This window comes from Electrophorus electricus, chromosome 6 (genome assembly GCF_013358815.1).
Source record: "Electrophorus electricus isolate fEleEle1 chromosome 6, fEleEle1.pri, whole genome shotgun sequence".
NCBI lineage: Eukaryota > Metazoa > Chordata > Actinopteri > Gymnotiformes > Gymnotidae > Electrophorus > Electrophorus electricus.
Window position 1 is genome coordinate 24,505,979 of NC_049540.1, and position 25,817 is coordinate 24,531,795.

Here is a 25,817-nt window from a genome sequence, read left to right on the forward strand (position 1 = left end):
AGACTTAATGGTCTCTGTAGATTAGGCAGTGTAGAGACTGAAGGACTGTGCCGGACTTCTTTTGACTGCAACCAACCTATATAATAATAATAATAATAAATAAGGAAATATCAGATTTTCTTTATTTTCCCCGCACCAATTTGTAACAATGTAATCTGATCTTATACTGAGGAACCTTTCTGACAGCTCTGAGATCCAATAAAAATGTGACTAGTGACCAGCTCTCTATTTCTTCCGGTTGGCACGGTCGGCTTTGCCGCTCTGTGTACTGCATTAAAGGTCAGTCCCCAATGCCGGTGTGGTTTAATTAAATCGCACTGTTTATGCTTGTAACATTACATCTTCAGTTTATCAAGTTATTAACGATAGCGTAATTTGTTTTTTTTATTGTAAGTGCTTGGTGCAAATTAGTTGATTTACTGCTTTCGAGCTAGTCAGCTATGGCGCCCGCAATCTACTCCACATCCACCAAAAGAAACGGTTCGCAGTTAGACCGGCTGTCTTGTGTAGTTAGAAAGGTGAATTAGTTTGCAGACACGAAATAGATCTCAAGCACTGACTTCTACTTAAGTTCGTGCAAATAATGATGTTTTGAGTTTTACGTTCATCAGTTGAGATCATGGAATTTATGAATGAACGAGTATGACCTATCTAGGTTAGCAGACTAACTAGCTAGCTAGAATACCTGCTAGCTAAATCGTGTTTGGCTAGACTAAGTCTTTTCTTTCCTTGTAAATTAAATAGGTATGGTAAATAACGCTACGTCTGTATTTACCTTGTCCAATTCACTATTTTTGTAGTATTATTCATGCCTCGACATATCGTTTTGATTAGCTAATTGTTTTCCTATTACACTGAATGGTATTTCGCTATGTGGCTGGCTAGCAAGCTAACTGGCTGATACCGTTACAAAAACCCGCAATCTGGTGAGGCAGCCACTTTTTTACTGTTTCTTATTGTTGTGTGGTGACGTGGTGCTGTTTTTTTTTTTTTTAAAAACTGAAGCTGGAATTTTCAGAGTGCACCCAATGTTGCTCAGATTTGAATACGCATTAGTAGTTAAATTGTTCGTTATGCAGTGTCCGCGGTGCCCTCCTTTGAACCGACGTCTTCGTGAAAACATTTTATAATGTAGTTAGTCTGAGTTGATACCAAGTAGCTGCTATCTTTGTTCATGTAAGCACCGACTATTATTAACAGGACAGTACTGTCCAAATGCGCAAATGGAAGAAACCTGTGGCATAAAATTATCAGGTCACTTTGTGCAGCGAGGTGACGATGATGCAACACGCTCGCGCACAGGGTGTAGGTTTCATGAACGTATATGACCTCGAGGAGAGCCAGCTGGGTGAGTGGAGCATGCTGGGATAAGTCGGTTGTTTCTCTCTCTCTCTCGCTCTCTCTCGCTCTCTCTCTCTCTCGCTCTCTCGCTGAGGAGGAGGGTCATCTGGGCTCCACAGCTCCTCCTTGTGTACCCAATGGCGAGTCTTTTGCGCGTGGTTGCCAGCAGTTGTTCTGGCCCCCTCTTCACCGGGGTGGCCTGTTCCAAGCTTCAGAATATCCGGACCGTGAAGACGCCATGTCTGCGATTCTTCAAGACCCATCAAGCCCTCAGTCGCTCTGCTAGTCCAGGTAAAAACCTGTGCTGTCGCATAAGTAGGAGCACCTGGAAATTAGACAAATGGGAATCTGTTTCTGAAACAATGTTACGACTTTGAGATACAAAACCAACATCAACTCAAAGTAACTTGAGCTTTTGTTTCAACCTGGCATAATTCCTTGTCAAGGTCATTGTGTCCTGTGACTTCCTGCCAAGCCCCAAGCCCCCACCCTTCCCCAAGCTTGTTCTGCTGCTATTACCTGAATGAATGAAGTTCCTGGTATGGTGTATGCACATGAGCTTCCTAGTGCATTAGAGACTGTCCATTCACGGTTGATGTTCTTTAAGTTGTGCACGAATGCTAATGACAGCTGGGGCTTGTTGCCTATTTCTGGCAGCGTACCAGTTGAGTCTGGAGCCAGGAGTTTTGGAAGGAGTGCTTGCTGAGGAAACGAGGCCATTATGATGAATTTAACAAAAAAGTGTGCTAAATCGTGCACTTAACAATATTTGCCCACAAATTGTGATTGTACACCTGTGTAGGCAATGCTACATGAAAATAATAATCAAACACAACCTTATCCTGAATGACTGAAAAGGATCCTAGGACAGTTTTTAATTTTGCTGTTTTCTCTTTGCTCTTAAAGGACTTAAAAAAAGATTAAGGTGTTTTATAACCTGCTCAAAAGGTTACAGTTGTCCTGGGTAGGCCTAATTAAAAATAGTGAACTCACAATAGAGGTGAGACACTTTGTGCTGTACTGTACTTTGGTGACTGCATCCCTGCTATTAGAGGCATTTCACCATGCTAGATGACTGTGATTGACACTTGGATATTTTAGTCATCTGTGATTACCGATGTTGTGGGAGCCTCCATAAGGGATCCACTGCTTGCACAGACTTGTACGAACTTGATGCATTGTGTTTTAACTTCTTTCATTTATTATAAATTTTCTGGAATTGTCTAATACACTTTCACTGTGAAATAACCTTTTCTTGCCCTTAAGAGATGTATTGAGTTGTACTGCAGACTGGAAGCTGAAGCTGTGTTGGAAGTTGTATGTAACTGCGGTGTCTGCAAGGGAGAGGGCTGGCCTTTGCTGCTTTTTTACCTCTATTGTTAGAAAGACTTGTATCAAATATTTAAAGTAATCTCCTATTTTGGTGTCTTTACAATGCCAAATAGTCTTATTACACAGTTCATTTTATGTTCTGAAATGATTACAGTAGCTACCTGACTAATTTCAGTCAACATTGGCCAATTTGTTTGATCTAATGGGACTTTAAAGTCAGGTGTGTCTGTTTCTTGAGCATTTAGTTTATGGCACTTTCATTGGCATTGCCCATAAACTGCATGCAATGAGTTCCTTTGGACCTTCTCTTTTGTCAAGCTCTTATCTTTTATGGCCTACTTTTACTCTGCCTCTGTGACCTTTTGTGTGAGAGTTCTGTCTTGAGTCAAAGATTACATGCAAATTTGAGGATTTGGGATCTTGGGAAGCTCAGTATGCTTTTTAAAGCTATCCCTTGTTTCTGCAGGCATTCCTTACAAACAGCTGACTGTTGGCATTCCCAAGGAGATCTTTGAGAATGAGCTTCGTGTGGCCATCTCGCCAGCGGGAGTGGACGCCCTCATCAAACAGGGCTTTAATGTTGTGGTGGAGTCTGGGGCGGGGGATGCTGCTAAGTTTCCTGATGAGATGTACACCAAGGCTGGAGCCGCCGTCAAGGACGTCAAAGACGTCCTTGCATCTGACGTTGTGCTCAAGGTGCGTGATCTTCTGTAGCTGTGCGTGGTGGGGACAGTCACTGGACTGATGGGTGGCACTTGCCCTGTGAGCATGGCCTCCACAGTTGTGCTGATTTGTTCATTTCCCCCTGCTGTGCTGCTCTGTGGCAGGTTCGCGCGCCCATGCTGAATCCGGTGTTGGGCGTCCATGAGACGGAGCTGATGAAGGAGGGTGCCACGCTGGTCAGCTTCATCTACCCGGCGCAGAACTCTGAGCTGATGGCGTGCCTGGCCAAGCGCAAGGCCACTGTACTAGCTATGGACCAGGTGCCCCGCGTCACCATTGCCCAGGGTTATGATGCCCTCAGTTCCATGGCCAACATCGCTGGGTGAGCTTTCGTTACACCGCTGACCCTGTCTGACCGAGTGCTTGCTCTGCGTGGCTCTGTCGGACTGGAGCATACTCCCGTCTCTCACTTCGACGGATTTCTCGTGTGCTCATGGTTGTCAGAAGATGTTCCTGTGGCCCACTCCCAGGCCTGATTTGATGGGCTGCTGTTTGTTTTGCAGCTATAAAGCTGTTGTCCTGGCTGCTAACAACTTTGGCCGCTTCTTCACTGGACAGATCACTGCTGCAGGGAAGGTCCCCCCTGCTAAGGTACAGGCTGGAGCCCTGTGTCCCTGTGCTCTGTGTACAGGCTCATTTAATGTCCGTTCATCACTTATCATCTCAATATTTGGATCCTATGAACCTCAATATGACCTGACCTCCCCTCTGTTCCATTTACTTGTTTGTGAGCATGTTTATGGCTTGATTTCTTCTGCATTGTGATATATGAATGTATTATTGGAGCAAGAAAACTAAGCACCTGTGACACCTGTGTATTATGTAAAAAACAATTTGCAACTCCTAAAGTGTTTTTTTTTTTTTTTTTTTAATTTATTTTACTGATATACTTGTCTATTTTCTGTTCCTATAAATTGCACCATCACTGGTGCTGCTGTTTAGCTCTAGTACTACTTCAGTAGTGATGTGTGTTCTTTTTTTTTTCTTTTTTTCTTTTTTTTTTTGACTGGAAGGTGCTGATCATTGGAGGTGGTGTAGCAGGTCTGGCAGCTGCAGGCTCTGCCAGGGCTATGGGTGCTATTGTCAGAGGCTTTGATACCAGGTAAGAACCTCTGAGCAGTTGCCACAAGGGATGAATGAGAATTTCCTAGTAGACACGAAAGTCCTAATGATCTAATAGAAATTGAGACGTTTCTGTAATGTTCACGGACCTTGTTCTAAAATAACCATCAAGTGTTTCACCAGAGGGCAGCATAGCACCTCAGAACCTGCCAATTGCATTTTGTTCAGAGGTTCTAATGTTTGAGCCAGTGAAGGAAGCAAGATATGACTGCAGCCGCTGGAGTTGACAGTGCAGAGAGGGCTCTTTAATAACTGGCACTGCTGGTTGTACATGGTCATGTCTGATCCAAATGCCGGAGCTCTTTAAGAAACATTTCAGCTGCAGCGCATTCTAAAGTTGAGACTAGACAAAAAGATTGCTGTTATGGCACATGGGCTGCACCTTGGCATGGTTTACACTGTCATACCAGCACAGATGGCACTTTAAGATGCTTTTTTTTTTTGTGGTGGGAAATTGAACTCGATTTCTTCCCTTGAGGGAAGTAGCGATACCCTTGCAAAGATGTTACTCATGTAAAAGTAGAAGTCTTCTATTTTTATGTAGAGGATGAGATGACCTGTAAAATTACTAGCTTTTAAATAAGAATAAAAAAGAACTTATAACGTTTACATCAGTGTGGTGTTTTGATGGATGAGTTATGTATGTTTGAACCTTGTTTTCTGCTTTTGGTTCTGTGGATTAAGCAATTTATATGGGAATAATATTAATAATTTAAAAGAAAGCTATTGATTGGATACTGTAATATACCACAGAGGAAGTACTAAGGTATTAGGCTAAAATTTGCATCAGGCTAGCCAGTATTTAAATGTTTTTTAGTGTTCCCCAAAACTATTTCTGAAAATCCCCACTAAAAATATACTGCTATATCTTTATTAAATTTTCTTTCTTTAAAACTTTTATTTTTTATTTTTATTTATATATAAAAACATTGCATGTTAGATGAACACGCTTAAAGTTCACAGGCATAATGATGTATACTAGTGATGGCACAATGACTGACTAGAAATGTGCCATGGGCTGTTTGCAAAGCTAGTAATAATGCTACAGGCAAGTATCGTGTGTGTGTGTGTGTGTGTGTGTGTGTGTGTGTGTGTGTGTGTGTGTGTGTGTGTGTGTGTGTGTGTGTGTGTGTGTGTGTGTGTGTGTGTGTGTGTGTGTGTGTGTGTGTGTGTGTGTGTGTGTGTGTGTGTGTGTGTGTGTGTGTGTATAGATAGATAAAAGCATAGCAGGCTTCCGGGTCTCATTAAGACACCAATTTCTTGCCTTTTTTGCCAAGCTAAAATGCTCCTAAACCTCTGCTTATTTCGCACCTTTTGCCTCCCAGTGTGAAGCACACGGGGAAAGAGGTGCAGTGTACTGAGGCACAATCATGTGGGTCTGCGGTGTTTCATATGTATATGTTTGTACATGTCTAGGTATTTGTCTGTATATTCCAGTACATAACTATATTTATCCATACTCCATATATTATGTCCCTCTTGAGCTGAAGTGTGATTACCCTTGTCGTCTTGGTAAGACATTCCATCAGGGATGTTTGGGCTGAGAGATGCAGGACCGCAGCCAAGGACTAATGAGCTACAACTGTAGACCTCTCGCTTGTCTTTTAAATCTGTTCACTACATCTGGAGCAGTTCCTGTATGTTGCCATGCAGTGGCAGTATTGTACTGGTTATGTGGGGAAATTGCATTCCAGGTTCCTTCCTCTATTTTTTCACCTGAATGTATAGAAGTCGGTGCATTTGCAGTAGTATTTGAAAATGTATGTAATCGTCTTCATAATGCGTACATTGCCCCCTAGAGCTGCGGCGCTGGAGCAGTTCAAATCTCTGGGTGCCGAGCCTCTGGAGGTGGACGTGAAGGAGTCGGGTGAAGGTCAGGGTGGCTACGCTAAGGAGATGTCCAAGGAGTTCATCGAGGCCGAGATGAAGCTCTTTGCCAAGCAGTGTTTGGATGTTGACATCCTCATCAGTACAGCCCTCATCCCTGGTATGGGCACATGGTCACATCCCTCTGACTCTTTTCATTGCTCAATTTTGAGTTTTGTGGAACTGAGGCTTCCCCAAGTTTCACAAAGTTTCCTTTTGCAGACTAGTGCTTCCATAAAGCTTGCTTAATTTTTTGATTAAAAGAAATTAAACACTTTAAAGAAAGTACATTTGAATGTTTTTGCAGATCTGTTTGTGAAATGCCTAATTTATTCATCTCAGAAGGCCTAAAGGAGGCATTTTGAATAATTCTTGTTTATCGTGATTTGGAAAATAAAGGCGGTTCCTTTATACATTTCTGAATGTAATGTACAATGAGATTTGGATATGAATGCCACCTTTCCAAAATTTTCTGCAATACTTTTTTTCAGTTGCGCTTGTTAAAACATTGTAAAATGTAGTGTTGTGACTTCCATCCTAAGCTGATTTCAAAGCATGAGTCATTTAATGCATCGAGCCAAACGTACTAATGCTTGTAAGTCTTTGGTGGTGGTCAGGGCGCAAGGCTCCAGTGCTCATCACTAAGGAGATGGTGGAGAGCATGAAGGACGGCTCTGTGGTGGTTGATCTGGCGGCGGAGGCGGGGGGCAACATCGAGACCACTGTTCCTGGACAGCTCACCGTTCACAAAGTGAGCACCTCATGGCAGCGTGCCACCACAACACTGAACCCCCTGGACCCCCCCCCCCCCCCCTTTTTTTTTTTTTTTTTTTTATAGAGGGAAAAGAATCGCTGATCTCCTCCTAAAAAATAGCTTTCAAATATGCTGTGAATGATCCAATGATGCTGTGCTGATACAGCACGCTATACATGAGTTTACAGTAATTTAGATCTTGAATGTGAAAGATTAATGTAGAGGTCAAATGTGTTTATTTGGTTGTAGGGTGTGACCCATATTGGCTACACGGATCTTCCCAGTCGTCTTCCTACGCAGTCCAGCACACTGTACTCCAACAACATCACCAAACTTCTACGAGCCATTAGCCCAGACAAGGAGAACTTCTACTTCAATGTCAAAGATTCCTTTGACTACGGCACGATGGACCACGTTGTCCGTGGCACAGTCGTCATGCAGGTCTCCCAGATTCAGCCCACCTTTCACAATGTCGATGTGATGACCCTGCGGCAGTAAAAACGAATTCAGCTGCGTTCAGCATGGCAGCTTAAGCAGCATAAGCTTTTTGTGATGTTTAATGCAGCTGACCTCCAATGTATGGCGTTATATCAGTGTGGCACGGGTGCAGAGGGGCACACATGCTGCTCTCATGTGAGCTCTGTTTGTGTCTGTCTCTCCTGCTGTCTTCAGAATGGAAAAGTGCTTTTCCCCGCACCACAGCCCATTAACATCCCTTCGGCAGCGCCTCCCAAAACCAAAACCATCCAGGAGCTGGAGAAGGAAAAGGCAGCCAGCATCTCCCCGTTTAGAAGCACTCTCACCACGGCTGGGGTGTATGCCGGAGGTGAGGAACCTCGTCGGCTCCCTCCAGCCCCATCTCCCTCTCTCTGTATGGATACCCAAGAGCTCTCTAACTGGCTACTAGGGTGGTCTCTGACATGCTCTGTGCTTACAGGAATATGCTGTGATGTGCAGATGAAACACACTCTGCCTCTAGTTTTCTCAAAGGAACCAAATAATTTGAAAGTTTTCTTTTTCCAGTTTCTCCCTTCCTTGGAAAGGTCCACTTCCCCCTCCCCCCCTTTTTTTCTCCCCCTTTTGATTTGGTGTTTTCTTGTGATATGATTAGACAAGTTCTTGGAAGAAAAACAATACAAGCAAATTGATTCTATTGCAGGCAGATGAGCAGAGCTTGTGTACGGAGAGGCAGCGTTTGCTGTAGATCAAAGCACACACTTCCTCGCTCGGACAGCCCGCCTTTATGACTCGCATGGAAATAAACACCCGATGATAAACAAACATGCATTCATCTTCCTGCCCTTTTGATGTTTTGTTTCTTCTCGCTATCAGTACAAACCTGAAATTAGAAGTGGTCACTTAATTTCCCTAACCCCCCCCAACCACACACACACACACACACCTCCTTAACTCAGTGTTCACCCTAAATGCCAGGAAGCAGGTAGTAATAAAGTGGCGTTTGTGTGTATGAAGGCAGCCCCATGCTGTGGGTGTCTTGGGTGGAGGCATGTTGGGGGAGTGCCACAGTGTGGCTCATTCACACGTTCTGCTTCCGTCTGTACGGGCTCTCCCCTGGACCTCGCTCTGTGGGTGGTACCTGGGGGGCACGTACACAGTTTGTGTTAACAGCATGTTTATTAAAAAATTTAATCTGGATAACAATTAAAACTTGCATGTTTTAGATGTGCAGTTATAAATACATGGCTATTTAATACTGTCATGGTATACCACCTGTGCATGTAACTGAAAAGCTAGACTCTTAAGTTTGAGTCCTTAACTTTTGGTGTTTGTATGTTTTGCATTGTCTAAATTGTTTTTACAAAAGAAATGTTTGTTTTTTGTTTAGGTCTCACTTCATTGCTCGGACTTGGGCTTTTTGCACCAAATGCTGCTTTCACTCAGATGGTGACAACCTTTGGCCTGGCAGGAATTGTGGGATACCATACTGTGTGGGGTGTCACTCCTGCCCTCCACTCCCCACTCATGTCCGTCACAAATGCCATCTCTGGTGAGCATGTCTGTCACACCAACGAAGGGTTTATCAACAGGCTTGGTGTCATTGGAGTCATTGTTGGAAACTGGCTTCAGTCTGCAAAATCAAGCTGAGTGCGTTATGCTTTTGTATATCCTTGCATGACACCCACACTAATGCGAGGGTGATATTTATTTATATTGCATGTTGCCTTTCTCAGTTTGTTGGTTGTAGTGTTAGGCTATGGAGGATTCATGGAGCAAGCTAAAATCCTGAACTCTAGATGCAAACCTAGTGTGGTAGAACCTGGTAGTAATTTCTTAAAAAAGAAATTTTTTATGTGGTTTAATTTTCCTTTTGCTATACTGGTCATGTTGGGTTTGCCTGTGCTAATTAGACGTGTTTAACGAGTATTGAAAAACGGTGACACCTTTTTAATATTTTTGGACTGCATCGTGGCTGGCCTCTTGTGTTTGGCCACCTCTAAGCAGTGCTGGGTGGTCACACTAGATGTGACTACACCGAGGCCCAGGCTGCGTGGCGGAGGATGTCTCCTGCAGCTGCGTACAGCCACAGTGCACAGCTTCTGAGGAACTCTTCTCTCTCGGTTAGCTGAGTGACTCGAAAATGTTTCATTCTTTTCACAAGCCCCCGGTGGTCCACATTAAAGAGTGCTCGTCGTCTTCAGAGCTGTGAGCTGCTGAGTGGGACTTTGAGGGCCCCTACTGAAGCAATTAGCCCCCTCGACCTCCTGCACAGCTCCTGTGAACTGGCTTCCGAGCACTCTGGAGCCCTCTGCCTGCCTTTTTCTCCCTTCTGAGGTGTTTTGCTTGCACATTTGACACTTGGTGAGCTGTCTTTTTTTTAATTTTTTTTTTACGGAGCTGGAAATGGTGTAAGCCGAGGAATTTGCTTATGTTGCCAGAAGTTATAAAGCTTGACTTTTGAAGGACTGAGACATTAGGACACTAATGTGGAATTTCTAATTTCTGAAAGTGTAGAAGTAGCATGTCTGGGGAACAAAAGCATAGAGTTGCTTTTGACTCGGCTCCTGGAGGAATTGAATTTCTTTCTTTAATCTACTTGAAACGAGTGAATCAGAATGACCCAATGTCTCTGAACTCTTGAAATGACCACCTGAAATCTCTCATCCAGAGAATTTGAGAACAAGTTTCAGATCAGATTCTCTGGATTACAGAAACACGTTGGATATTTTGGGATGAATGTAATCTAGATGATTACAGTCCAGATAGCGAGCAGCAGACTGAGTTGTTTTTTTTGAGTCACTGGCTTGCAGGAGCTATCATCCTAATACTGCATGAACAAGGTCTTGGATGTTTGTGAAGGTAACCTCATCTACAGGTCCGGGTGTTGCATCTCAGACCTGAATGAGTGTTTCTCTTTCATCAGAGGTTTTCTTACAGATATCCAGGTGTGGTGTCTCTCTGTTTCTGTGTGTCTGCCTTTCGGTCGTCTGCGGCATTTCCTGCAGTGCAGAGGGAGTGTGCACTCATACTCCATGTGCTGCTCTGTGATCAATTGTTTCACTGGAATAACAGAGAGAGGAAATGGTCAACTAGTGTTCTACACACCATTGACTCAGCAGACCTCTAAGCAAGCAGGCCACCTTAGATTTAACTGATCCACAGTCTACAGCACAGAAGCATTTGAAAGTGATTAAAGAGGTGATGGTTATCGGTGTTCCCAGGAGGACTTCCAATAGAGTCCCATTTAGCTCATTCAAAATGAGTTAAATTTGTTTTGAATAACTTGGGTTGTCCTTAAATTACAAGTAGGTCTTTAGTGTGTTAAATGAAATGAACACAATGTGTGACTAGAACATGAGTGAAATTACATGGATTTAATTATCAAACCAAAACCTTTTTTACTTACTAGGTTTATTTATTAATTAATTGCGGCTCCATGTCCTCCTTCTCCACTGACTTTCACCCGACGTGTCCACAGGGTTGACTGCAGTTGGTGGGCTTTCACTGATGGGAGGAGGCTACGCTCCGACCAACACTGCGGAAACCTTGGCAGTACTTGCTGCCTTCATCTCCTCCGTCAACATCGCTGGTAAGACAGCAGGTCGCTGCAGCCGCTCTGGAGTGCTGAGGAGCACTACCACAACTTCTGTGGGATAACTAGGAACAGCTTGAACTCTGGTTCACAACTTCTTTTGAATAAGCATCAAGGCCTAGGCTAAAGTGGTGCAAGGCCATAAAATAAGGATATGCACTCTAGTTTAGCCAGTCTACTGGTCAGAACAAGGCTGCTTGTGTGCCGTCGACCTGCGGTGCCCCTGGCCCCCGGCTGGCCCCGGCCTGCTATACGTGAGAGTGACCCGCGCCTACAGGTGGAAGAGTTTAGGCAATCCTCGCACCTGACACAGGAAATGTCGGGGCGGCACCAACTCTTCAAAGAGCCACAGCCATGTCATAAATCAGGCCGGAGCCCACTCACCGCGGAAACCCCACCGGTCATTAAAACGGAACGGAGGGAAAAATCGCTTCACGTTGGGGGGAGGGGGTGGTGGAGTTGGGTAGGCAAAGGTGGCCAGAATGGCATCCTGAAGCCAACATGCCTTCCACCCCACTGCTGTCTGCTGGGACTGGACTGTCTGGGCCAGTCGGCACTGGGCTACAGCAGAGACCGGGGTCACTCTGCCTGCCTGTGATTTACAGGCATGATGGTGGACATTTTCCTGCATATTTTGTCACACTCAGCCATAACAACTTATTACTCTTGTCTGATCTTTGTTCTGTTTGTGTTCCAGCTCACATAAAGTGTCTGAATTTCTTTATTTATTTTCTCTAAAGGCAGGTGTTTAATTTCAGTCTAAAAGCTTCCTTTCTTTCCATAGCTCACACAATGTTTCATTCCACAGTCAAACCCACAAGCCATAAACCAGCAGCAGAAATATGAACATTTTTCCTCCTGTTTTTTCTAGGTCCTCTCCTAAATTTTTATTGTTACAAGGCAAAAACTAACAATGTCCTCTCCAATTCAGTTTCAATAAAAGGTTTGGAATTTATGGACTACCTGTTCCCTTGCTGACAGCTGTTTTTGTCTTTTATGTCATTGAGATTTTATTTATTAATCTATTTATTAATTTTTGTTATTGATGCGATATTGTTTTAAATGCCAGAGGCCTTCCTAAATGTTATTTGAGTGATTGTAATGCATTACCTGAGGCCGTTTTGAGCTGATTTACTTCATCAAAGTCTGATGACGCCCCCTCCCCTACCCCTGGTCTTTCAAAAAGCTCTTTGATGCCCACATTTGCTTAGAAATGCTTGTCTAATGAACAGCAACAGAGGAATGAGTTATTGGTGTGATTTGTAGCTTAAGTGAGTCAGTCATCATTTTAGATGGTTTTTAACCAGTCTAGTGTGCTTGTGCTAACAAATGCTTTACACTGAATGCTGTGTGTGTGTGTGTGTGTGTGTCTCTCTCTCTCTGCATGCTTGCTTCTGTTTGTACCCACGCTCAGGTGGTTTCCTGGTCACTAAGCGGATGCTGGACATGTTTAAACGACCTACGGATCCCCCGGAGTATAACTACGTGTACATGCTCCCAGCGGGTGTATTTGTGGGGGGCTATGCTGCTGCACTGCACAGTGGCTACAACATAGAGCAGGTCCCAACATGGAACACGCCCTCACCCCCAAACACATCCAGTACAGCAATACAGACTCTCTCATAGATGTCTTGTGTTTCTGTAAACCAAGTGGCTCCTGCAGCGTTTTTTCTTTGTATTTTTTCTTCATGTGTGTAGATGATGTACCTGGGCTCTGGGCTGTGTTGTGTCGGTGCACTGGGAGGCCTGTCTACCCAGTCCACTGCACGCCTGGGAAACGCCCTCGGCATGATCGGGGTGGCGGGTGGCATTGCTGCCACTCTGGGGGTCTTGAAGCCCTCACCTGAGCTCCTGGGCCAGATGAGTGCAGCCATGGCAGTGGGCGGCACCGCGGGTGAGTTAAATGTGTGTGTCACGCGCGCACACCCCTTTTTTTTTGCGTCTACAGTAATGTCATTCTTTGAAGTCTGAACACCCTTTCTATTGCCCTATTCCCCCCCAGTTTGTGTGTGGGTGAGGAGGATCATACGAGTGAGTCAGTGACCAGTGTATGAGCCCAGGTAGTGGTCATCAGGTCATGAGTCACTCAGTGCAGGATTGCTCTTTGTAGGCAGTCATGTCTAATCTAAATTGCTAATTATTCCTGGAAACCTGCTGGAACACAGTTTAAACCATCCTGAGCAGCCCCGGCTCAGACCAAAGCTTGCTTGATTCCAGATGCTAATTTAAACCCTCGGGTCCTGGCCAGCCCCAAACAAGCCCTCTTAAAAACATGCACACACGTGTAAACACACACACACACACACACACACACAGTCCTCCCTCACTTCACACACAGGCACGCACACACGTGCACCCTGCTGCCTAGGACATGACCCATTTCCCAGCAGAGCTGATTGGCCTGTGCTGTTTCGCCTCTTGCAGGTCTAGCCATTGCCAAGAAGATCCAGATCTCAGACCTGCCACAGCTGGTGGCTGCCTTCCACAGTTTGGTGGGTCTGGCCGCTGTGCTCACGTGCGTGGCAGAGTATATGGTGGAGTATCCCCACTTTGCCACAGACCCCGCGGCCAACCTCACCAAGATCGTGGCCTACCTGGGCACCTACATCGGTGGGGTCACCTTCAGCGGCTCGCTGGTCGCCTATGGCAAGCTGCAAGGTGAGCCCCCCAGTCTCCTTGTTTACTCCCAATCCACACAGTCGAATGTGCAACGATTGGACAGGTATATCTGCCATATGTAGGTTTGGAACCCATAGGCGCACACAAAAGCAAAAGTATTTACTAGTCCAGTGTCCTGGGTTTCCCTCCCTCCCCTGCAGAGATTTTAGGCCGAGCTGGCAGTGGCGTGGGTGTAGTCTGGAGGCCTGTTGTTGGTAGGACTGTCTGTATTTGTTGACTGGCTGGCCCAGCCGTGCCACACATGCCCTGTGTTTAAAGCTTGGCCAGGCAGAACCTCTCCAAATTTGGCACTAATTAGTGCTGCCCCCCCCCCCCCCAGTCATTTTCCACTTGTTCTCCAAAGCTGGAATACATTATCTCCAGGAGCTTTCCCACTGCTCTACCAGCGCTCGGCATCCTGGAGGCCTGGGCTGATGAATGAGATTACAACTCTCTTTTCTGCATTCGTGTGCAGTCCGAGCTCTTTGGTGGAATGGCGGGTCTGCAGGAGTATGGAGAACAAACGTCCAGCTTGGCAGTGCTACAAGCTTGACTTTGGAAGCTTGACTTCGGAAGCTAGCTGACTTAAGCAGAGAGGGGAGATGACCTGTACTGGACTTTAAAGACTAGACATGTAGCAAAACGTCTGATCACTAGATTAATTCTAAATGCTCTGGTGTGATTTTTTTTTTTTTTTGGGGGGGGGGGGGGGGGGAGGGAGGAGGAGGAGCAATTATGCATGTACATGGGTACAAGGTGCATACATAGTACGTAGTCCCACACTGAGTATGTAGCTTAAAGACATTGACTTCGCGCATCTTGAGAGAAAACAGTGTTTAGTCAGCCTGGTTTTAGTCTAATGTGAGTTTGAACAGAAATGTTTGCTGGATGTGTCATATCAGTTGCATATTAGGAACAGCACTCATACTGCAAATAAGTGTAATACAATATTGTATTTTAAATATTAACTTCTCCTAAAAATTGAAAAGTACTGGATACTGGTTCAGCCTAAGGTTTACGTCCCCAGTAGAGGCCTTGACTGCTTTTGTCCATGCTTTTGATCATTTCACCCTCACATTCACTCGTGTAGTATGACTCGGTTTGGACATATCTTGGTTTATAATATTATAGAGCAATATATGATCACTGCTGCAGCAGGAAGTATACAGAAATGTAATGTTCATGCGAAGAAGCCTTAGGACGTCCTTTTCATTTGACCATCAGATGGCCATCAGACTGGTTTGAGTTTAAATTCTTGCATTAAAGCTGGCTTTATCTGCAGCTCCCCATCGCTCCTTCCTCACCCGCAGGTCTGCTGAGCTCCGCCCCCCTCCTGCTGCCTGGCCGCCACGCTCTCAATGCTGGCCTCATGGCTGCCAGCGTGGGTGGCATCGTGCCCTACATGCTGGATCCCAGCTACACCATGGGCATCACCTGCTTGGGCTCAGTCTCTGCCCTCTCTGCTGTCATGGTGAGGGACCTCCTGGGACGTTTTGGTATCTTCCAGGATGGTTGTTCATGTAAATGCTTTGGGATGCAGATATCTTCACGTCTTTTTTTTTTTTTTTTTTTTTTTTTTTTTAAATTGCTTTGCATTGATCAAGGCTGAGTTGATGTGTAAAGGCCACTTACTGCTTTAGGGTAAACCATAATCAAGTTTCGAAGGAAAGCTGGGAGTGGTCATTCTGCTTATGCTTTTGTAAATGCTGGCATCTCTGCATTTTTACCATGTATTTAAAAATCCAGAAATCCAGTTTCATATGGTGCCTCTTTTACTGTGAGCACAATGATCACCTGAGGTGTGGCAGTCAGGGTCTTCAATGATTCCGAGTAGTGTGCTTGTGTGCAGCGCCTCTGCTTATTGTGGAGCGTTGGAGTGCCTGATGGGAGAACCGGCTCTGTCCGATCCCTGCGGCTAGATTTGTACAGTAATATCGGTGATCTCATCAAATGGTCCGAAATGAATACTTTACATTTAGACAAACACCTCCTGCTTTAAGTAAGACCCTGTGCAACCAGATCTGTGCACAGTGCGCTGGCCTGCACTGGAACGCATCCCTGTTCTTGGGATCATTGTATAATGGTTTTAGGATTTGTGTAATTTTAACTTCGAGTTGAACTCGCGTTCTTTTGTTAGCACGCTTGCGTTCGGCACCCTCTTCATTTCACAGCCGTATTCCCAGTCCCTTGTCTCACCTCTTGCGTCCTTCGCTCTGTCCTGTAGGGAGTCACGCTGACGGCGGCCATCGGTGGGGCGGACATGCCCGTGGTCATTACCGTGCTGAACAGCTACTCGGGTTGGGCTTTGTGTGCTGAGGGCTTCCTGCTCAACAACAACCTGCTCACCATTGTGGGAGCGCTGATCGGCTCGTCCGGAGCCATCCTCTCCTACATCATGTGTGTGGTAAGGTCCCAGCCCGATCACCTTTCTCTTGGGGAGACGGTGTGAGTTACACGCAGCCGTCGCTGAAAGCCCAGTGTCACCATACACCTCACACAGCCGGCAGAGACTGCTGCCGGTAGTGGCTCTCGCTTCAGGGCTCACAGGCTTACCTCATTGTGTGTGTGTGTGTGTGTGTGTGTGTGTGGTCATGCTGCTGCTCTTCATCCCCCTTCACCCTATCTGTTAAGCATGATGAGTTTGAATAGTGTGCCAAAATGTTATGTAGCTGACACTATCTCCCATGTTGCTCCCATGTGTTCCACTAAGAGGTGCTCTTGCCGCTCTGAAAGGCTTCGTGTAGGAGCCAAAGCTCTGGCCCTCGGCTGTTAACCTTGCGTAACCGTGTTCCCTGCCTGCATGTGTGCGCTTGTCTGGGTCTGTTCTCCTGTGCAGGCCATGAACCGTTCCCTGGCCAACGTTATCCTGGGCGGCTACGGCACATCCTCCACAGGCACAGGCAAGCCCATGGAGATCACAGGTACCCACACGGAGGTCAACGTGGAGCAAACCACGGACATGATCAAGGAGGCCCAGACCATTATCATCGTTCCAGGTAATGCCAGACGTCCTTCCAAGGAACTCTGTGGGAGGGATTGAAGGGTTCCACGACTCAAGCCTAACCTGGGCCAAAGTGTGCTGTCGGTGGTTTGAAACATTTCTACATGCTCTGTATGTTTGACTAACCTTGGCTGACCTCCATTACATCATTGGCAATTTCAAACACTCTCCTAGCAGGATGAGATCTTGGAGCTTATTTCTAGGTAGTCTTAGGCTCTTTTGCTTTTGTTTTTGTTGGATCTTTGGAGGACGTGCAGGCCCATGCTCGCGAGTACCCACGTCACATCTCTGTCCAGAGATCAGTCATGTCTGTATATCACTATGGTCCACTCTACGCATCACACAACCACCACAGATGGTCACATTTACTGCCATGATGCACTTTTACTGTTTGACCTTCATTTCTGGTTTGTCCTGATTAGGTTGCCTGTTTATTTGGTACAGGCTGTACATTGTTAGAGGTCTCAGAGTGGTTCACTGACTCACTGCACGGAAAGGCCAGTTCCTCTAAATGACACGTGTGGCCCTTCAGGGCCTCCTGAACAGCCTCCGGTGATGGCCCTGGCCTGCAGACCACTTTGTTCTCTGTGACGGACTGTTTTATGGACGTGTTTTATGGCCTGACAGCATGTCTCAGGGATCAAGATGTTGGAGGCACCTGGACAGTGAGGAAAAGTGCTCAATTAAGCGTGGGAATATGAAAAGAAAGAGAAGTCAAGATGATGATAAGCGCCGCTGTCCAGAGTAAACAAGGCCGGTGAGCCAAGTACAACAGAGACGGCGCGTTTTATTTGAAACAAATGGCTGTCCTGCACACGGAGGCCCTGGCCTGTACCTGCCCCGCTTCTGCTCCTGCGGCCAGGCAGCTGGCAGCGTGAACAGGCAAGTCTCGCACTGAGCGCTGAGCTTGTGTGGTGCAAAACTGAGATGACCGTGAAGACAGACAGGGATCCTAGGGTAGTGGAATTTCTGGAATATCGGGGTATATTAAAGTCTATTCCAGACATGGAAAATCATGGATTTCATTTTTTTGGGGGTGGGTCAAGTCCTGGAATATCAGGGAATTTTGTTTGTAGCATCTTTTAAAATTTTAGTACATCAAACTCATTTATCAAATTTTGTGTGAGGGGTTATGCTTACTTGAATTTATCATGCTCATTTAATAGAGAGATTCAGCTTTTTAGTCAGTGAATGTCGGAGATAAGTCAGGGAGTTTGACATTTGACTTGGAGCGGGACCCCTGAAAAGGACGGCCGCCTGCATCTAAACCTGCGCTCTGCTCCTGACTGGCAATTGGCTGCCTCAGTCCAGTAGCCTGGGCTGAAGTGCTCTGCCCGTTTCTTTTTTTAATGCTTTCTCTTTGCCTGTTCAGTTCGTGTTTGTGTGGGTGCAGCAACCTTTTCACGTTTCTTATAATTGGAGTAGTCAGTCACTCCAGGTGACTGACATCTACAAAAACATTTAAGCCTTTTTTGTTTACTGCTGGACTTTTTTGGGGGTATGATTGTTTGCTTTGCTTAGGAGAAATGCCTGTTTAAGAAAAAAAAAAAAAGAGGAGGTAATGAGAGCAGAAAACCATTAGACGCATTGAGGGGGGCTGTTGACGCTCCCTCTGCAGCACGCTGTGTTTTAAATCCAAGGATTTGCTGGCTGTTGTGACAGGTCTATCGGGTCTCATCAACTGTAATTAAAGCTTTAAATACTCCATTCTCTTATTAACTCGTCACCTTCAGACTCTAAACAAGGCTAACATGAAAGAGGGCGGAGTCATGTTGTGGTATATTCGTGTTAATAATTTGCACATTATTTCTTTGAACTTTTTTTTTTGTGGTTGGGTATGTTACATCTCCAAACAAAGTCAAACAAATGAAAAATGTAATGTAAACTAAATGCTATATTTTCATCACTGGTGCTTTCATACACGAATGTAGACTACATGAAGAAAGACTGGAACATTTCATGTCTTATTCTTCTTGACTTTGAAGTGAAGTTAGTGTGTTATAAATTTTCTCATCTCTAGTCTTGAAATGGGAGCATCAACACCCCTTTTTACTTTTACGATAACCACATTTTCCTGTCTGAGTGCGCAGGTTCTGTGAAGTTCATCTTACTGTAGTACAGGTTCTTCTGTGAAAGGGGAGTTATGGTCACAGGGAGTTGTAAAACGTAGATGAGGGGAACAGGAATTTCTAAGGTTTTTTTTTTGTGAGTACAGAATGTTTGAAGTAAGATGAAAGTTGAGGCATGCGTGTGCATGCTCTCCAGGCTGATATATGCATATGCTCTTTTGCAGGTTACGGTCTATGTGCTGCCAAGGCTCAGTATCCCATTGCTGATCTGGTCAAGACACTGACTGAGCAAGGCAAGCAAGTCAGGTACTCGCGCTCTCACACACACACACACACACACACACACACACACACACACACACACAGACAGACAGACATAGTTGCTATAAATAGCTCCCCCTCAGAAGAGAGATCAGATTTGAACCCATCTTTGATCCTGCCTATTAGTCTGCCTGTTAGCTTCTCTGAGGGGGTTCAGAGGCTGTCTGAGCCTGTGGATTACAGCTTGACTTGCTCACTGCTGAACACGTGACCTGGGTGAACCTCATAACTGCAGCTCAGCTCTTGCGCCTCTCCCCGGCAGCCTGAGCACAGGACTCTGTGCTCTCCTGCCCAGAATAAATCTCGGCTTTTCTCTGGATTTGTAGATTTGCGAATGTTCTAGAGAAACTCCCCAGGGCCAAAGGGCTGTTTTAATCCTACCATTCATCTAGACTGCAAGGGACTAGTGCACACTCTGAACTTCAATAGTTCGCTTAGGAAGCAGGTTTCATCGTTCTTTGGTTGTGAATTACCAGAACATGGACATGACACAAATGAAAGAGGATTGATTTTGATCAAAGATTTTTATTTGTATTTAATTGCCATATGTCATATGCGATGATTGGTGTGTTGAATTGTAACATAAAAGTATTATATATTCTGTTCTTCAATAACAATAGGATCACTTATTTTGTAATCTGTATTCAACTAAATTTCATACTTCTAACCAGTCCTGGAATGATGGGATCAGATAATAAACACTTCTGCCTCTGAGTGCCAGTGGTGGTTATTAAATACACGATCATGTAAAGGAGAGCTACAGTCCTGGCTGTGTACATCAGGCTCCCAGTCTCATATTTTTTTGTCAATCCTGAAGCGAGTTAAGATGAAAGCCCCTGGGACTTTTTTATACGGCTGAAGCCCTACAGCCTGGTTTGAGCTCTTCAGTAAACGTCGTCCAATGCAAGTTCAAAGTTTGTGATACTGGAGTCCCTGGGGTCACCATCTGGTAACATGGACTGGGCATCCAAGAGGGCCTAGATTGCAGTCCCCTTCCTCTCGCACTGGTGGTGTTGTGTGGTGCTGCTCCACACGCCATGTGGTGCTCTATGATGGTGAATCCAGAAGAAGCCTGGCTTCCTGAGCACTGCGAGAGCTGCAGGTCCAGGCCAAGCACCTCTACTGCTGCTCTCCTGTCCATGTAGTGCAGGCATGTGGAGGATCAGGAGGTCAGACTTGGCTGTTTGCCGCTGCTCTTTGTATTGTTGGTCCTGTTCGTCTGTGCTGCTTTGAAACAGAAATTCATAAATGCAGCAATGGAAGCCACCGTTTAAGGAAACAGGTGGTGTCAATGTTTACTCCAGTATCACATATCAGTAAATATGATTATACTGCCGAATGGCACGTGTGCTCCCCCCCCCCCCCCCCCCCCCCCCAACTGCTGATCCTTTGTTTTCTTTATCCCAATAGATAGTGGCCGTCACCAGTGGTCTCACCATATGCTTGGCATACAGACTAGGCTAATTATGGACTCTCTTGCCAGAGCCTATTCTAGCAGCCCTCGCACCACACTGCACCATCTGATGACACACACACACACCACACACACACACTATAATCAGTCCCAGGATTTGTAGTGTTCTGCAAAACCTTGTTCTGCATGCATAGGGTAAAGTGTTGCTCTCCAGGCATGTCCTTTTTGGTTAGGACTTGTCCAAGTTTGAAAGGGTGTCACCATCACCTTGCTAGCCTCCTGACACTGCCGTGAACCTTGACAGCCTTATATGCCTTGTATCCGCGATTCTTCTTGGGTCTTTGTGGTGATGCGGTAGAGTTTCTTTCTCCTTGAAATGCAATTTGTAGCGCGGTTAAACAGCTCAATCGAGCCACCCATTCTTTCATTCGTTTTTCCACCTGGACAGCTGTTGCCTCTCTGCAGCCCTCATGCGGGTTCTCCCTCTGCCCTGGCCAGCTCGGCAGGGCAGCAGAGAGGCAGGCCGGAAGCTTGTGTAATTTCTCCATTCGTTTGATCTGGGGACCCGACAGCTGCTGCCAATTAGGGCATTTGCAGTTGATTAGAGGGGGAGATGGGTAGCCGAAGAGTGGACAGATTGGGGAGCATTCCCATCCCCTCCACCCACCCACTCTCAGAGGGGTAATTGGCTGGGGGGTGTTGCCCTGTTGAGAGAGCAGTGGGCAGAGCCAGCATTCGAGCATGCTTGCTTTATCCCTCTCCACTTGTTTGTGTGAGACCAGCAGACATGCAGAGCATATAGGGTGACCTGTGGGCCCCGTTAGTGGCTGCGCTCTGAGCCAGGAGGGCAGCATGAGTCTGCAGGGGACCATGCACTCTCATAGTAAAAGGAGCTAAATGTTGGGGGTTTTTCCCCCTTATGTAAAAGGTGGGGGGGGGGGGGGGTAGTAAGTGCTGTGGTAATGGGAAAAGCAGAAGTTGTGGGCTGCTCTGGGAAGCAGGTCTCTGGCACTATGCCGTCTGTCGGAGCACTGCAGCTGCAGCTTATGGAAACTCTGCGCTGCGCAGATGCTGAGTGACAAATCCCAATCCTGCGACTTAAAAGGCCTGTCTATTTTAAAATGCTCTCTGCTTCCATGAACTACAGAGCCGCTTTCTGTTTTTCCTTGAGTGGTGGCTTGGTTTCCTGAGAGGGTGCAAGATAATCGTGACTTTCCCTTATTTAATTGTATTTTTCTCCCAGGTAAGACATGATGGTTTTTGAAAGTGGGATGAAGAGGTTTGCGCTTCCTGCTTTTGACACTAATCATAGGTGACAGGTGACCGGGACTCTAATGACTTAATGATGGTCATTTTTTCTAAGAAAGCCACTCTTCCAGTAAGTGTTGTGAGCGGAGGTGAATGTGTGCATGCCACTTCCTGTGTGTGCGCGCCCTAGGCCTGTTGGCTGGGAGCCGAGCTTTTACGGTGAGGTCGGGTCATAAAGCCACGCAGCCGCCGCGGGAGCCTTTCCTCTTCCTCCAGCCATTTCCCCTCGGTGCACACTTTTACTAGTGCTAGCATCAGCACCAGCTTATTTCCTCTTCTCTTAACCCAGACAAAATCCCCTTATTCCCTTAGCTCACACGTTCAAAAACTCCTGCTGGATGAAAGTCTGAGGGGTTTTCTGTCCATTGTAAGGAGAGTTCGAGAGGTAGAGGTGACCTGTGCATGTGTTGACTCTCTCTAGGTTTGGCATCCACCCTGTAGCCGGGCGTATGCCTGGACAGCTGAATGTGCTGTTAGCTGAGGCCGGTGTACCATATGATGTTGTCCTGGAGATGGATGAGATCAACGACGACTTCCCTGGTACAGTTTCAAACTGGTGGTGCTCCTTCTGAATAATTGTCCTTTAGTTTCCCATAACATTTGAACCGGTTTGTTGAATTCTCTCCTGTAATGTAATGTTGTCTGTCTGCAGAGACCGACCTGGTTTTGGTTATTGGTGCAAACGATACAGTGAACTCTGCTTCCCAGGAGGATCCTAACTCCATCATCGCCGGCATGCCAGTGCTGGAGGTCTGGAAGTCCAAACAGGTGAGTGATTTCGATTGTGAGTGCAGCCTTGTTTCAGAGCAGAATCACATGGGACGTGAGTAAGTCTCTTTGCCAGGATGAGATTCACATTGGCTCATGGAGCCCTAGGGCAATGTAATACAGACTATCTCCCCCCCCCTGTCCAGGTGTATTCTGAGAGTCGGGATCCCAGACTGCTTCTGTTGGCTCTGACTCACTCTCTCAGGAATGATGACATTTCGACTGAAACTTTCCCTATATATGGGCAGGTGTTCGTCACAGCATGACTAGCCCACAGGCCCCAGTGTGGCTCTGGGGAAGTGGTGGCGGTGTAGAGCTATGTGCTGTGGGTTTAATTTTCCCCACATACAGTGTAGAGCTTCTGTCCCTCTTGTGTTTACCTTATTCAACTGTTTATTAACCACATTCTGTTCAGGCAAACTTTTTTTTTTTTTTTTCCTTCCCCGTGAACCAGTTATTTAGCCCAAAGGTCCTCCGCATTTGCCTCTCAAAGAGGATTTGTTTGTGAAGTCTCTTCCAGGACTTCATTAGGCAGGCTAAACTAACTTTACGAAATCGTTGATATGATAGCTTGAGTTCCAGCAATTCTAACATGTTGGTGGGAATACTTTATCGTAGCAGCAGTTGTGGGCCTTTCCTAACGGATGGTGAGCTGTGGGATTCTGGGCTTAAATGTACCTGAATCTGTGACTTCTGTGAAGTCACCCCCACATCTCTCCCCCCCCATCCATGTCCAATCTCCTCCAATCCTGTCCTAGCCACCCCCCGAAACCTGGCTGGCAGTGATCGTCCACAGGCCTTCCCTGGCGTACACGGGCAATATTAAGACCTGCTGATTTGAGGTCCCAAGATGAGGGTCGTTTTGTTCTGAGTATCTTTCAGCATATTGAATAACGCCAAAGCGAGACCAGCCAGGAGGTTTTACTCCTTTCTGGTTTTACTTATTCAATTACCAAGGGTTCCTGCTTCCCAGACAGATGCTCCCAATCATAGCATTGCTCTCACTCACTTTCCCAGGAAGTGTTCAGCCCAAATCTGGTGCCTGCGACACTAATGACTCTTAATTTTGTAAATGACAGATACTTAAATAACCATTAGATCTTGGACGCCTTGGCCCTTTTCTCTCTGTATTGCACAAATGCAAGACCATATTCTACCACGCTATGTGCAGGTGCAATGCAGGCTTTTAGACAAATATTGTTGTGGTGTTTTTGGCATTGATTGACTTGAGTATCTCAGGAACTCTGTCTTTTTTGGTGAAAGAACCATGGAAAGGGACTGGGTGGGGATGTCCCTCCTAATGCAGATGTATCACTTCCTCACACTTGGTACTGGAATGAGATGAACTTGCATCTACTCTGCATGGACTAGTTGCTAACCAGATGAATTGATTTTCAACCTCTTCAGGTCATAGTGATGAAGAGGTCTCTGGGTGTGGGTTACGCAGCAGTGGACAACCCCATCTTCTACAAGCCCAACACCTCAATGCTTTTAGGAGACGCCAAGAAGACTTGTGATGCCCTGTCTGCCAAGGTGCGAGAAGGATAAACACCTGCACAGCAGCTAGAGCCCTCCAGGAGAGGGACTATTGCTGCACCCGTTCGACAGAGAACAGGGTGTACACACAGAACGAACCCTTAGATATCAAGTAGCATCAAAAACTTATCACTCCTGACCACATGATCTGTATACACTTTTTTTATTTTATTTTTTTTTTAATAGGAATTTTGGTTGTAGATTTGGTTAGTCTTATTCACCGTTTTTGTTCTGCCTAATTAAATTAAGATATAAAAGCATTGCAGCATTGGTAGGACCTTGGCACATTTTGTCCTGGTTTTGTTTTGGAACTAGGCTTTTATGAGGTCTCACTTTTTTAAAACAAGCATTAATTTGTAGATAGTTCAGTGTATTTGGGTTGCATTTTAAGGCGGATATAAAACACTCCGCTTTTCCTCCTTTTTGGGGATCAATGTGTATTACTTGATCTGACTGTAATGTTGTGGTATTGTTACACGTGGATCTAAGCTTATACAAGAGGGAAGTGCATGAATATCAAATGCGGTGTCAGAAGGCCATTTTTCTAGTGAATACAAGCGGTCTCTTGCCTCTAAAGGCTTCTTGGGTTGAAGGATCAATGCCAACTTCTTCTAAATAGCAGATTTGGCTCTAAAGGGATCAAGAACAGTTCAATTCCTGAAGGAGATGTTTTACTTTCTCTGCAATTCAAATTCTTGAAGATGAATGTCAAAAACACCTGTAAGACCAAATCTAGTAATGGCTAATTTACTGTATCCATTTCATACTATGCTCTATGCTTTCAAGGCTGTTAGCAACACTGTTCCTTTGCAATATTTGTTGTTAACAGAATGATGCACTGGGATCTAATGAAATGCAAGCTTATGTTGGTAATGGACCATGACAACAGTCCTACCTCTTAACACTTAGAATTGTTATAATCAATCCCTTATAGTTCTCTTCAAGGACTTCAGCACAGTTCCAGGTTCTTCCACAGATATTTGGCTTGAGCTGCAGCAGCATAGTAAAAATCAGTTTGCTCCTTGGTACCTCAATATTTTGACTTGATGAACATTTTGGTTATACATTTAGCCATGTGAAACAATGGCCTAGGAGAAGACACTGCTGTCATTTCTGGTTTTTATTTTACAGTTTTAATATACTGTCAAACTAATAGGATAGAAGAAATAAGCAATAAAACAGGAAAAACTTTGCTCTGGTGGTTTGGATCAAATCAGTATTTTTGCACCCTACTATCCCTGAATCATCACCATACCCTCCCACTTGGGCAAAGAACATTTCTTAATTGCATAGAAATGTTAATGCTCTGAACATTCTTTGGGCAAAAATTGAAGGGGGGAAGTGGTCTTGAGACATTTGGTTATGCCATGCTTAGGAGATGTATGACTTAATGACATACTGTGAAGTGTTTCTCTCTCCTCATTATCATGGACCATCACTCTTAATAAACATGCATAATATGAAAACCCACACAAGAATGGCTAGTCATTTTTTGAAGATTGCATGTTTTTGCCTTGAAAGCCTCTCAAATATTTAATGTTGGTAAGCAGGCT

The 25,817-nt window shown here is 45.4% G+C and overlaps 1 protein-coding gene across 1 annotated transcript; it reads left to right on the forward strand.

Annotated features, from left to right (window-relative positions):
* Positions 1 to 217: 217 nt before the first annotated feature.
* Positions 218 to 25,458, forward strand: nnt (nicotinamide nucleotide transhydrogenase). The gene is made up of 22 exons (XM_035527169.1): positions 218 to 279; positions 1,436 to 1,632; positions 3,140 to 3,369; positions 3,501 to 3,718; positions 3,900 to 3,987; positions 4,410 to 4,498; positions 6,318 to 6,505; positions 7,002 to 7,135; positions 7,388 to 7,579; positions 7,811 to 7,964; positions 8,985 to 9,146; positions 11,076 to 11,186; positions 12,604 to 12,749; positions 12,888 to 13,083; positions 13,614 to 13,847; positions 15,158 to 15,318; positions 16,072 to 16,251; positions 16,684 to 16,843; positions 19,142 to 19,223; positions 22,382 to 22,500; positions 22,613 to 22,728; positions 24,136 to 25,458. The coding sequence occupies exons 2-22, from the start codon at positions 1,479 to 1,481 to the stop codon at positions 24,274 to 24,276; spliced, it is 3,255 nt and encodes a 1,084-aa protein (XP_035383062.1). The 5' UTR covers positions 218 to 279; positions 1,436 to 1,478; the 3' UTR covers positions 24,277 to 25,458.
* Positions 25,459 to 25,817: the final 359 nt, after the last annotated feature.